The 14,577-nt window shown below is 39.8% G+C and overlaps 1 protein-coding gene across 11 annotated transcripts in view; it reads left to right on the top strand.

The window, feature by feature from the left end:
- Positions 1 to 14,577, top strand: part of KDM2B (lysine demethylase 2B) — a 127,483-nt gene that overhangs the window by 8,150 nt on the left and 104,756 nt on the right. For 7 of the 11 annotated variants that reach the window (XM_030024213.1, XM_030024214.2, XM_030024210.2 and 4 more), the window contains 3 exons: positions 508 to 652; positions 3,972 to 4,050; positions 11,502 to 11,548. In XM_030024213.1, coding sequence (XP_029880073.1) covers positions 508 to 652; positions 3,972 to 4,050; positions 11,502 to 11,548 — 271 coding nt within the window. Of the gene's footprint in view, positions 1 to 50; positions 357 to 507; positions 653 to 3,856; positions 3,872 to 3,971; positions 4,051 to 11,501; positions 11,549 to 14,577 lie in introns of those variants that run through there. The other 4 variants (XM_030024217.2, XM_030024211.2, XM_041125710.1 and 1 more) reach the window with 4 other exon arrangements.

Below are 14,577 nucleotides of genomic sequence, written 5' to 3' on the forward strand. Positions count from 1 at the left end.
TGTGCATCGGATTAAATGATTCGCACCCCTTCCCTTCCCCGGGGAATTATCTTGTATTCACGTGCAAAAAATAATAGTAATAATAAAAATGATCCGGTTGCTAACGAGCGTTGGCCGCCGTTCACGGTTTTTTACGGGATTGCAAAGCACATCGGTGCTGTAGCTTGTGAATTTTCCGCGAGTTGCGCCTGTCTCCTGCTCGCCTTTAACCGCCAGATTCTGCACAGCAGCCCAAGTTTTAGTTTTCCTGCAGCCAAACACCTGTTATTCTTGTCTAGTTCCGTGTCACGGGATGGAAAAGGTTGTGCATGCAGCTGTGTTGTAGCTTGTTTGGGTTTGGGTTTAGGTTTTGTTCAGTTTGTGTCTTGCCATCCTCATTATTTCCCCCAAAATGTTTATCAACTTGTCCTGCACGATCCATGCACTTTCCTCCCTACCGACCCCGATTTTTATTTATTTTTTTTTTTTCCGGACAATGTGGGGTTTTTTTGTTTGTCTGTTTTCTAGCGATCTATTGGCAGAAGGCGATACGATGAGAACGAGGACCTTTCGGACGTGGAGGAAATTGTCAGCATCAGGAGTTTCAATTTGGAAGAGAAATTAAAGAGTAAAATGTATCACGGGGATTTCGTCCATGCCATGGACGGGAAAGGTAACTGCCCGGGGACGGGGCCGGGGGGGGTGACGACGGGGGCTGCCCAGCCCGGGCTCGCTCCGCTGCCGGAGCTTCCACGTGTAGCTCCGCGCCTGGGTTCGTATTTCGCGCCCGCGCCCCCCTGCCCGGGGATCCGGTGACGACGCCGGGCCGAGCAGCGGGGGGGGGGGGGGGGGGGGCGGCTGCTGCACCGGGGCCCTGCAGCCCTCACCGTCGGGGGGCTGCCCCGTCCGTCCCATCCTGTCCCCCCGCACCCGGAGGGCGGTTTTTGCCCCGACGTGGCGCTTGTGAGGCGGCGTAGTGATAAATGGCAGAGCCTTGCGCTCCCCCCACCTCCAGCGTGCTCCGCTACCGTGACCCCAGCGCACCACCGAGGTGTTCAGGAATTAGGTCCTGGCAAAGGAGAGGCAGAAACCCCAGCCCCCACTTAGCCGGAGGTGATTCCTGCTCGCCCTCCGCCCCCTATTGAATCCAGGACCCCTTTTGCAAAAGGATGCAATTGATGAGCCTGTTCGCCAGGGTTGGAGACTTTAAAGTCAATAACTTCTTTGTCTTTCTATAATATATTAAATTACAACGCTCCCCTCCCCAAAGTTCTTTGGTTTGCTTAGGTGACTTAAATTTCGGAGCGGTAAGCAAAGCCAGACAGCCCAGCTCTGCAGCATGGTTGCCTGGCAGGAAGGAGAAGGAGAGCAGTTTGCCCGGGAATCAAACGGGCCGGGGCGGGGGGTGCAAGTCACCTTTATTTACTGCGGCATTGTTGAAACGGATCCTGAATCCCAGATGGCTATCACCAAAACTCGGCCTTATTGAGGACTCCCTGCCTAAGCCGGCTTTCTCAGGAAAGAGTAGTTTTGGGTGTAATCCTCCTGAAATGGCTATAACTGTGGAGCCACTAATCTAGTTTAGAAAATTTCCTTTTCTCCCCTAGGCTTAGTTTTGCATGAGCATTTTAAGCTCCTTTTAGAAAAGTTAATGTGGTGGAGAAATTAAATACCTATCTTATTTAGGAAGGTATTTGTTTAGGAGATAAGCTCAACCCTGACCCCTCTTCCTCCAAACAAAACACAAACACCTATTTTTTAGCTGGAAAATGTTAATTAATTTTCCAGAAAATGATTGCATTCTACCCTCAACTTCCAAATACTCCAGTGGTTGCTATTGCTACATGCTAACTATAGTGCAATCCACAGCTTCCCTAGCTCAGCAGCTCTGCAATCTTTGGGTAGCTTTCTCCTTTCTAGGGAACTTGAAAATAAATGAGTGTCTTTTGTTATTTTGTTGTGGTCTGTGTCTGCTTTGTTCGACCCCACAAGGGATTTAAATGCTTTGTTGGGGTATTACGAAGAAAGAGTCTGCCTTCCTATTTGCTCTGGTTTTATTTTTACTATTGGTTTATTTTTTCTATAAATCCAGGAGTTGAATCTAGGCAAAACAATGACAGTGGTTAGTAAGAATAAAAAAGTCAGTTTATATGAACACATGGAATTGGTTGAGCGATATATTTATTTATTTTTATTTCCCATGTCCTCGTTTTTACTTTTAACGATAACTCTTCTTTGATTTTTTTTTTTTTTTTTTTTTTTTTTTTTTTTTGCCGGGAATGTGGGTTGGAGGTTTTCCTCGAGGTGCTGCAAGGCAGTGGCATGATTTTTGGCTTGAATGCAGTTTGTCATAGCTACTTGTTCTCTAGTCTGCTAGACTATATAGCTGCCTCAGCTTCCACCGATACTCTTCTTGATGTTTGTTGACTTTCTGTTGTGGATGAGTGTCCTTAAAAAATATCTGTGGTTTATTTATTTGCTTACCTAAAGCCAATAGTTTTAATGGGAATGAAGATTTCTCTAGTACAGAAATATTTATTTGGTAACCTTAGTTAATTGGAGTATTCATTACACTTATTTTGAGACTAGTAGCAATAAAGTTTCTGTAATTTTAATGTTTTTGTAAATGGATAATTACAGTGCTCTGATTTGGTAACTCTAAGTAGGAATATTATATCCCTACTTGTCATAATTACTAACTGAATACAGCAAAGAAAAAGTTGTAAAAATAGAGGGAAACGCATCTGCAGGCATGGAAGCTTACCCTGTGTTTCCCCTGTTTCTTTCAGTATGGATTTTTACAGCAGAGAAACGTTACCAATATAAGCTCGGCTCTGAGGTTCTCATGCTCTCCTAGGAAGCGTGTACATTGCTGGCTGAATCTTGGAGAAGTTAAACTACTTGTGTATACCTGAATATAATACATAAAGTTTATAGTATATTTGGCAGCATGTAGTGTATTTTGTAGTGCTGAAGAGTCAAGCAATGTTTTCCATTTTAAGGTAGTGTGTGGATGCTATATAAGTCATTTTTTCCTGTAAGAAAGGGGGAATAGCAGAACCATAGAAACAGTACGTGGCCACTGCAGGAATTCCTCTTCTCTCTGTGGCAGAAGGCTCCAAATGGAGTGTGGGGTTTTGTAGGCACAGCTCACCCAAATCGCTGCCTTGTAACTTCCTCTCTAATCCCCAAATCACTGCTATTGTATCAGACCATTGCATAAAGAAATCCCCAGGAAAGGCCAGTTCTCTGTAATCCTCAGAGTGAAGCAACAAGGTGGTACTGGTCAGTGTTAACATAACAAACTTAGGTTTAATTTTCAGTTTGCTTGTGTGTTATACTGTGACTCCCACATAAAATCTATTCTTTTTTCACCATTTCCCTAAGTGCCAGGAGCTGTATAAGATTTCTGTCTGTCAGCTCCTGCAGTTACGTTTCTGATTAATTAACAAAAAAAAGTACTCTGTTGAAAGTAACAGTAACCCTCACATAAAAAGAAAATTATGTGTTCACAGAATCAGGGCTTTCTGCTATACTCGGATAACGCTCACAAGAAAACATGTTTTTTTCCTAAGTAGAAATGTATAGCTTAGAATGTGTAAACTTAAACATCCAGTTTAAACTACACATTTGCCCCAAAAGTACTAGGCTGATTTGCAGTAATTTAGTTAGGATTATCTTTTAACTGATAATTTGGTATTTCATTACAGCCTGGGTATTTCAACCCAGACCTTAATTGACAAACTCTGACTGGATTCTATTTTATGTGCATCAGTGAACAGGAAAAATAGAGAGCAGCTGGGAGAGCATTGTCTGTCATTTGGTTTCCGGTTTGGACCTATAAATATGCATTCTCTTTATATTTTTCTTTACGTGACAGTGGAGTTCTGTGGTGAGAAAAGGGAAATGGGGAGCGTTTTGAGAAAATGTAATGTGAGGTGCTAATGCCATTGTAATTGATTTTGGATTTTTTTTATTCATTATTCAAACAGATTTTACTTTTGAGTATGTGCAAAGAGAAGCTCTCAGAGTTCCCCTTATCTTCAGAAATAAGGATGGACTGGGAATTAAGTAAGTTACAACCAAATCTTGATGATTAATAAATGCTTTTATAAAATAACCATTATGCTGTCCACTTCTATGTGGTATTTCTTTTGATGATCTCAAAATGTATTGCAATTAGTAAGACTGTCAGCACCCTTGAGAAGAGAAATGATTATTTTCCGCTTATAAACAAGCAGATAATGAGGTCTATAAAAGCTAAGTGCATACAGCATAGTACTACACAATCAAAAATAAGTCAGTGATGAAAACCAGGAAGAAAATTCAAAGGTCCTTGCATCCAATCCGTGCTGTAATGACAGAACAACCTTCTTTCAATTTTTGACTTCTCAATTGTTTTCTGCGTTACAGGTGGAATGTCTAATGATGCCTGTTGTTTTCCATTATAATTGTATTTCTTCAGAATGTTATAGCTTTGTAAATAGTTAATAATGTCTAGTTAAAACATGGTATTATTAGAGTCTTTTTGAGGTTGCATTTTGTTAATGTCCAGTCATAAAGGATTTGGTATTTTAATAAGAGAATCCTGCAAGTTTCTTTGTAAAAGTGACAGTGTCTAAGAGAGAAATATTAAAATGATATACTTGATTAGTCACATAATCCACAGTTTAGATAAATGTTCCTTGATACTTTTGGAAATTAGGACTGTGTAACTGATTATATCTGAAAGAAAATTAATTTTCTGAAAGCATAATTACTTTGCTTAGTTTCAGCTGGAACACCTCAAAGTTTAGGGAACTGAGGAGTCCCAATTATTTAATTAAAAAGAATCAAGCCACCCCAATATAACTGAAGGAGAGAAAGAGAAGAAATAGTGTTTGGGGTATTTGACAAGCATATGTCCTTTTACTATAAGAGCGAATAGGAGTTGCTGTGATGCTTCTCATGATGCAGTAAAATAGTTTTATATGTTGAACTCTGAACAAGACGCACTTAATAGGTACTCAGTAGTAATTACAGTAATGTTTATTTTGTTGTACCATTATGTTGTACCAGGATATTTTTTTCTTTGGTTATTAAGCCCAGCTATTTCTCTACTTAGTCCTGGATACATAGTCTAGTTTCTTGTTAAAAAAAGAAATGCAAACACCAAGATACCATCTTTTTATTTGTTTGTGCAAAGCCTTTCCTAGATTGTATCCTAATTTTGTGACGAAAATGTGCATGTATTCTGTAATGTTTTAGAAGATAGGTAGAAACCCTAGGTATTAAGTGAGAAAGGCTGGTCACTTCTTACAGTTTCTAAACAGTTCTATGCTCCTATTTGGTGTCTTAGAAGAATAACCTAATTTTTCTGTTGTATTATTTGAAAGAAGGTGTGGTTGAGTGGAAAGCATTGATCCTTAAATCCCGCTCTCCTTGTGGACAAGAGGGGACACAAAAGCATCTGTTTTGATACTCCTGAAGTCTACAGCCTTCCATATAACCTTCATATGAAAACCTGAGAAGCAGAGAAAAGTCTTCCATATTCATAGCTTAATTATGCTTCACCTGCAGAAGCCACCTCCTTAATCTTAGCTTATATATTACATGACTATAGTATCGTCTTTCCTGATGAATCATTTTCTTGTTTATCTTCTCAGCTGAGTTTCCTTAATGTAAAGTACCATTTGTTCTACGTTCATTCGTGACACTGTTGGCCAGCCTAGTTCCTAGAGAGCCAACAACATCTCCATTGAGTGCTTGTCCGAATGTATATTTACACTGTATGTATATATGTAACCATCGCCTGAAGCTGAATAATTTTTTTCTTCAGCAGGAGCTTTATTATTTAGAGGAAATTCCTGCTCACTTAAGGGTTGTGCTCTCCACTCTACTCACCCAACTTGGCATCCCAGTTCCTCGCTTCCTCTCAGCCTCCAAATACAGGAGCTTTCCCTCCTAGAACCATTTTTCCTGCTGCTTTGGGGCCTCTGTTTTTCTGACCCTCCTTTTGGCTTCTCTGGTCAATGTGGCAGGGAGGTTTTTTTTTTTGTTGTTGAAGGTCGTTGCTACTTTTTTGTTCAGTTTATTTCTTCAAGAGATGCTTCTCTTGGAGGGGTCCAATGAAAGACATATCTACTGTGGAAGATGGTGGAAAATCATCTGAGGCAACTGCTCTCTCTATATGCATTGGTTTTAAACTGCCACTTCTAAAGGACAAATGATAAAAGCTTCAAGAATTTCTTCTGGATGAAGCCATCAGCTCTTCTGTGAAACTGGGGAGTGTTTAGGAGCCAGAGATACTGCTGCACCTTCCTAGCAGCCAGATCTTCCTCCTGTGTGTGAGCAAGTTCACAAATTCCATACAGTACAAGAAGAAAACTGTGGAGATGTTTCAGCTCCTGCTGTGCCAACAGTACCTGTTCAGCTAGTGCTCCATCAGCAGAGAAGTGCAGAAGTGAGAGCGCGTCCCACAGACACAAACATTACTGGGCTTCAGATCCTCAGCTGCAAATGGCAGGGCATTATCAGAGATGGATAGTGAGCACCCCAGCCTGGGACCAGTGTCTCCTATGGCTGCCTGTACCAGACAGTGGTGCTTTAGAACTCAGGCTGCCCCATGCGCTGTAAAGGTTGCACAAGATCCTTCACAAAGATACCTTGTTTCTTGGTATCCATAACAACAAGATGTAATACCTGTTTCTTCTTGATAGCTCATTATTTAGGATTCTGTAATGAGGCAATTTCACCTTTGACATTTTAACACTGGAATCTCAGCTCACACATCGTCATTGGCTTCCCCATTGTTCCTGTGCCTGAAATCTGGAGAACTGCCACCTGGCACTCCCCTCCAATTTCGGTTAGCTGTGTGCTTTCATTGAAGCCTCCTGGTGTGATACGGCCTTTGGAGTGTGGTCTTTGGTCTTTCTTGATCCAGGGGTTCAGAGAGTCCTCAAGCTAATGAGATCATGTAAAGAGTAATCTGCTTTTTTGTGTCATGTGTTGGCTTGTTTTTCTTCAAGATGTGGTGGTTTTAGATGCATTCACAGTCAGCCTTCCTATTCCTCTTCCTTCCTGGAAGCCACCAGTAATGTTTAAGACCTTGAAGAAGGGAGGGCTTTGGGTCTGTACCTGCCCCTTTTATGGTTATACGTCATGTGCACAGACAGGCCAGGTTATAGATGTATTTCTGTGTTTCGCTGAGGCAAAAAAAAGACCTGGTCTCAAATGCTTATGTGTACGCGCACATACATAGCATGCATCCATGTATAGATGACCATGCCTCAAAGACGATCGTTGAAGATCAGGTACCTCTCTTTGTAAGCATTATCAAAGCAGTCGAATAAATAGCAGTTTTGGAACATGCATTGGAAGTGAAGAAGTAGCAGGACTGAATGCTGCTTGCCTTTATTTTCAGTTGGAGTTCTGCAGCTCTGGCAGTTAGATAATGTGTCTTTTGAATTCTGAACTGGATTGCGAAGAGGTAGGAGTAAATGCTTATCTACAGCAAGAGTTTTGGAGTCACTTACCCAGCTCTCTGTCACACACTAATGCTTTGGGTAGTGAAGGAGAATATGTGTTTCAGTTTGCTGTGATGAGCTTAAAACAGTCTCAGCAGCCAGGCTTGACAAGCCAGCTTCTCAGTTTCCTACCAACTGATGGTATCATTCTAATACTATTCTGACATCTTTCCTCATTTCTAGGGCTGTTTCCCTTTTTCCCTTTTGTGAACCATCTACAAATCATGTGCAACTTCTTCTTCTAGCTGGAATCCACTGTCAGAGAAGAGAGTTAAAATACTGAAGCTTTTTTTTTTTCTTTTGAAGATATTTTTGATGAATTAGTATGCTGACAAAAGTAAGAGCAAATTTTATCTGATACGTGAGGTTTGGATGGTTCCTGCATGGAATCAGTCGAATTCTCCATTTCACAGTTAGTTGGGTGAATTGTTTTTATATTCCCATTCTCTGCTGAATCATTGAATACTGACTCCTCTGGGGGATTAAAATACTAGAATTTGTAGATCAGTAATCTCTTATAGCACATTCAACATTCTAATATTTTTTCTTTAAATGAGCATGACTTGGTAGTTTGAAATGATGTTGTAAAAGAATTGTACGCACTTGGGCATAAATGTCACTAGAGTGAGAGAAGGTTGGAAAAATCGTTTATGTGTATTTTAAATGACAGAAGTGAAATGCATGAGCAAACTTTTCTATTTGGCACTCTGCAGGATAACACATTTTAATTTTATTTACATTTCCACTTCTTACGTGTATCTATCAAAAGTAGCTGGCATGCAATATATGAGTTTTGTGGATGTGTAGATACATAAATGCTGTATGTGTTGTATTCCAGCAAGATCAAAATAGTATTGACACCTGCCTAACTGATCCAAAACGTTGAGAACCTTTAGTCTCATCATCCTGACATTTACTGCTTGAATTAATGAGTGTCATAGCCTGCCTTCTTCCATCAGTAGAGGGAGACTGGACAGTTTGCCTTTGGATCTGAGTAATTTGCTGATGAGACTCAGGAACCTTACGTTCCGCTTCAGGCTCTGGAGGAAATTATGCTTTACTGGATCTTTTCGAGCACTACTGTCTCTTGTCCAGAGGAGGCTGTGTGTGTCATGATACAGTAAATTAGGTGATCTGCATGTGTGTAGGGTGACTTTTGAGATACAGTAGTCTATAAAGTATATGATAGAAGATGATTTTTAGACTTCTGATGTTTTGAATAATTGGTGATATGTGCTTCCACTTCTGTTTGCTGTTAAGCAGTCAGCTTCCATGTCTATGCCTGGCAGATGTACAAAGCATAGCTGAACAGTTTGGTTACTGTGCTTGGAGGTACTCTGAAATGGCAAGGAATGAGATGAATGAGGAAAAAATTATTATAATGAAACTTTGAAAATTGCTTTCTTGTATATTTTGGAGCTGTTACTTGTATGCCTAGAAGCAGGAACGTCCACCTGTGATCTCTTAGCTGAAGAGGAGCTGTTTTTCTTAGAGGGTTGTTCATCTGTTTCCAGGATTGTAACTTGGAGAGAGAATGCTGTTTGGAGAGATGTCTCTTTTATCTGAACAGCAGTCATCTTGCATTGTATTGTGGTTAATCAGATATGTATGCTAGCCAGAGCTCATCCTCATGAGGATTTGAATAGGAGACTTCTCGAGCAAATCTTTAAACATTTACTAAAATCCAAGTTTGCATCCAGTGCAACACTAACGTGTTTGCATTTCTTTTCTGTTTGAGGCAACATGATTTGTATATAACAGAATTGCAGAAAATCTCAAATGTAGTCAGCCATATTTTGGTGTTAAGTCAAGCCAGCCCGCTATAGTATTCTTCATCTACTTTTTATGATATATGTAATCTTTGGAAGCATTCATAGTGTTTTTATGCAAGATGCGTTTGCCTGAAAATTGCATAACAGCGAGGGAAAAAAAACCCTCTGCTCAGTTCTTGCATTGTTGGTGTTTTGGATTTATATGCAGAAAAACGAATGAACCAACACTTAGTGATTAGTGTAGGACCAGTGACATTCAAGCAAATAATTTTTTTTTTGGCCATCATCGTGCTGTAGCAAACCAGCCCTAATTGTATAAGAGTGAGTGTGGCAGTTATGCTGGGTGGGGCTGGAGATGAAGAAGTACAGTCATTAATGGTCTCAGCAGACAGCAGAATGGGTTTGAATTAAAGCTGGACCTCGCAACGCAACCCAACCACAAAATGGGTTCTTGTACTTGAAACCTGCTGTGTTCAAGCCTGAAATTCTTCCCTTGGTGTACTCTTTCTCTAATGTATCATACGTCCTGAGGTTGCAGAGAAAAAAACCCAAGGATATGCCAGGTGAGCTCTCCAAAGAGCTAAACATGCAATTTTATTATTAGGGAGGATTGTATTCTTCCAGTTTGAGTAATGTTTATTATCAGCTGCTGTGGGACCTCTCAGAAAGACTGGATTTGCTTGTATGCATCTGGATTAGGGTTGTTACCTATCTTGGTGGTTGATTTTTATTTTGGTTGATACAAATGTGAAAAAGATTGCCATCTAATTGTTCTATGTCTCTGACATAAAATACAGGCAAGCTGTTTCATTTGAAGATAAGCCTTGCATATTCTTGTCATCCACAAATAGTTCCTTATTCCCCTACTTCTGACTTTCTAGTGCTTGGAAAAAAAGATGAGCTCTGAATGAACCCTGAAGGTCAGTAGATTCAGGCTGTTTCATTCCAGTGAGGGAGTAAATTCCAAAGCTGTGGGGCCCCCGCAGCTAAATGCAAAGATGTGAGGGTTGGCGGAGAACTAACAAAAGATACTGTCCAGCCTCTGCATCCCACCAGAGGAAGGTGGTAAGGGTAAAAAGAAAGTGGGCAAACAGAATTTGGCAAAGAGTTATCCAGATATATGCATGACAGTAAATGCATTTTTTAACTTTAGCTTTCAGTGTTTTCTTAATAGTGAAAACTATTGCTCTAAAAGTTTGCCTATGAGCTGTTTCATTCTGATTTCTAACTGAATCATGTCAAAAGTCCTTTATGACCAGAAGCAAGTTGTTTATCTTCAACCCAGGGCAGTACAAGAGGGACAGAGCACCTAGCTGGCAGGTTCCACAGGGCTGTTTTTCATTACAATTCCTTAGTCAGTTTTTGTGCAATGTGAAGGGTGAAATACAGTCATTAAGATGAAGTCAATCAGCTTTGAAACCCCACTACTGGTTTTGTTTTCTTTTTCTGTCCAGTCTATACGTTGCAGAATTTTACTCTCTACCTGACATGTAAAACTCACTCACTTGATGTACTAGGCTATTGTCTAATTACATTAAACCCCCAAAACATTGCCTGTGTTAGAAGTGATCGTATAAATGCATCGACATTGGTGAACCGATTACGCTACCATTTAATTTAGCTCTGAATTAGCCCAGTTTGAATTGAACAACAATTTCCCTACCCACCAAATACAGCCAGGTTGTCTTCTGCCAGACAAGGAAGTTTGCAATAGTCATTAAAACAAAGGGGCTTTAATTCATTATTTTGTATATTTTATTTCTAAGCAGTGAATCCAACCTGTGATGATGTGCCTTTGAACAAATTGGTTTACTGCTCTATGCCTCAGTTTATATCGACTGGCAAATGTGATAATGCTCACCTTGGGGAATATACATGAGGCACCACCAGTTGCAAACCATGGGAGTTGCTTAGCAGGAACAAGCTGTAAAGGTTTAGGGTTTTATTGAAATCGCCCCCAACCCCTTCCCGTCCCTCCCACTCCAGTGCTGCTAGAGAGTGCTTGAAAAGACACCTCTTCTCTTTCATTATGAGTAGAGAAACTTTTGTACACTTGCCAATGCAAAGATGTTACGTATGTCATTAAAACTTGCACTGTCCACACTTCAGAGAGGCCTTGCTTGATTCCACCTACTGCATTATGGACAAAGAGCACTATGCATTTATTTCTCTTTTATTATGGTAACGAAAGTGTACCCATACTTATCTTGACGGTATTTAACATTGCTTTCTTTGCTAATTATAGAATGCCTGACCCGGATTTCACCGTCAGAGACGTGAAGCTATTAGTGGGTAAGTTATTTTGAATGCACTGGATTAAGTCTATACAGAACAGAATTGCTTTGAAATACTTGTCCAGTTGTGTTTGTAGACATTTGTGATAACTCTCAGAATCTGGGAGAAGGCATGGAGAAGCAATTTGTAAATTAAAAAGGCTGGGAGAACCCTAATTAGTAGTTGTGCTGACTGGACTCTGATCTTATGCTGGATAATTGGCCATTGAAAGAGAGTGAATGCTTTTGCTCTTAACAGGTGTCCTACAAACACTTTTGTGATCCTGGAAAGCGGCAGCTCTATTGATCAAGTTCCCATTTTTTTTTAATCTGTTGTAGAGCATCTGTTTGTAAAAGGTATGATTGGAGCCGTATCACCTTTTGCCTGTGCTCTCCCCACAGTCTTTATCAGTGTCAGGCCAGGTCAGTGCTTTGAGGAAAGGTTGCTAAGAGAGACTGAGCACAAAGCTTTGCAAACTGTCTGTCTTTTTGGTAAGACACAAACCAGAGAATTGCTGAGTGTAATCATCAAATGTTTCCTAGCAATTTTTGCAAAAGGATTTTTTTTAACTCTAAGAAAAGCTACATTTTGAGTAGGAGATTATACTGTATGTTTCTTTGAAATCTGCTTTTACTGAAGATGGATGTGTTATTTATTGTTTATCTGAAATTGTTACTGAATAGTGATACTGTGCTCTGTGAAGTCGTCACTGTGGAGCTAGCCGAGTTTTGGATGTTAGCTGCAGTCCTCCACGGAGACTTTTAACTGCATTCTTGCTATTTAGAATTTACTGGTTTTATCTACCTGTGTTATGGCAGGAGTTATCTTTTAAATGAGCCCAATTGCTGCATTCTGAAAGACAAATTTTTGAAAATTACTCTTGAGTTTAATAATCAATGGGAATATCAAGTCTGGAAAAGATGTAGTTAAGAAAAACGAGGGAGAGGAACTTGTGCCTCATTTCTGCTCACTTGGGGTTATCTGTGAGAGAAGGGTTATCTCTGCTAACCTTCCTTCACAAACAAAACTTGGCAATGTTGCTTAATTTATGATCATTTATAAGTTTGGAAGAAAAAAAGGCCCAAAACTCTTTGGCAGAAAATGTTAGGGAAGTGGTGTGGAAAGTGCTATTTGTAGGATTTCTGTTAGTCAATCTGCAGTTAAATTAGGAAATAATGTGAGGGTATTTGGACGTCCTAAATTTTAAGGATTTCCTAAATACCTGCAAGTGCAGATTTGTAGGTACGGAATACCTCTTCTTGCTGCAGAGGAGCCTTGTGCATAAACCTTGTAATTATCTGGACCCTGTTGGCAATTTTCTGTGAATTTGTTCCATAGCTGATAAACTGCCACTTCTGTCTCTGAAACTGCTGAAGTTGAGGGTCTGACTTTGAGATGTTTTGGAACAGTGTAGTGTTGCATAACAACATTGTTTTTCCTGTATAACAGTCAAAGTGTGGGAGTTGCATTTCCTCAAGATTGATGTCCCTTGAAGTATTAGGGGGGTGGAAATTCCTGTGTACATGGCTAGCAAACCGGGAGGATATTTATAAATAAAATTAGATTTATAAAACAATGGAGCAGAAATAACAATTGCAATTAACTGTGAGATTAACTTTAATGTAAAAGTGTGCCATTTCTCACAGCTGGTTCAGCAATCTGTGTATATGCTCTTGGCCAGATACTGCACGTCGTGGGTCTTTTTTTATTGTGTTTGGACAAACTCCCTTTGGAGTCATTGTATTGAGCCTGAAATGTGGTCAAGAGCATTGTCACCTGCTCTGTTTTTAATATAGTAGATGACTTCTGGCATCACAGGTGGAAACTTTGATTCAAAAGGTCTAAAATATTTGAGAAATGGACTCTAAGTTATACCTGAAAACTCATGGTTCTCATGGCAAATAATTTCTGTTGCTGTGGAATTTGTGCTGTATGTAAGAGCCAGTTTGACACTGACAGCACATGGGGGCAATTCCTGTCTCCATGCCAAATTTCTAAATTATCTACTAATGACTTCAGGAAACACTGATGAGCAATTTCCAATGGCATATCATTGCTGATAATTTTTTCTAGTTTTAGGTTAATATATATGTTACACTCACAATCTAATGTTCAAATAAAGTAGATGAGGAATCTTGTTTTATTAATATCTCCTGTGATTGTCCCTGCATTTTTTTTTTAGCAGACTCCTCAGATCTTGACTGAACCTCCAGGTGTCTGCGTTTCTGAAGCACAGTGTTTTCAAAACTTACTGCTGAACCTGGGAGGGAGGGGAATGATGTTTTGCGAATGTGAAATGGAACGATCATAACTCTCTGCATCTGAATGTGCGTGGGAGTTGACAGAGAGAGAACATAGCTTGAAAAATGTTGTGTTCTGTGTAAACTTGTTGTTTTTATAAGGGCTCATCATTATAGTATGCTGGTGCTATTTAAACCTATCATTTGTTCTCTTCTTCGCATTGGGAAACACATTTGTCATAGAACATTTTAAAGAGATGGTGCTGGGTTTTTCCAAAGCACATAAATTCCATAGGAAGTTACTGAGCCTTTGGTCTCAAATTACTCTGAAATCTTACTTTCTATTTCTAACGTGATTGTTGTATCATCTCCATATTTGAGTACCTATAAGTCACAAGGAAATAACAAGAATTGGTAGCCTAGCTTTTTTAATCTCCCTTTGAAAACTCTAGTCTGTGGCAAAAATAAGGATGAAAAACAGGTGGGTTTTTTGATCATCGTTTGTGGTTACTTAGGCTTAAGTGTATATTTCTTTAGTATTTCATCAGACTTCCGAAGAAACATTGCCATTGCTTGTTGGATTTTTTTGTTTTCATTGTTCAAAAAATGCAGATACCAGCTGTAATTTAGTTTGGTAATGTCTATGACCTACCGTTTATGACTTGCACGTTAGTGTGCATGAATGTACACCTATGTATAATGTGCATGGATGAAATACTCTTCATGTACAGTAGCTTTACTTTAAAGAACAAACACTTCAAACTGCACGGTTGGAGTAATGGTTACAACTAGACTCCTACCTCCATA

This window comes from Aquila chrysaetos, chromosome 9, assembly GCF_900496995.4.
Source record: "Aquila chrysaetos chrysaetos chromosome 9, bAquChr1.4, whole genome shotgun sequence".
NCBI lineage: Eukaryota > Metazoa > Chordata > Aves > Accipitriformes > Accipitridae > Aquila > Aquila chrysaetos.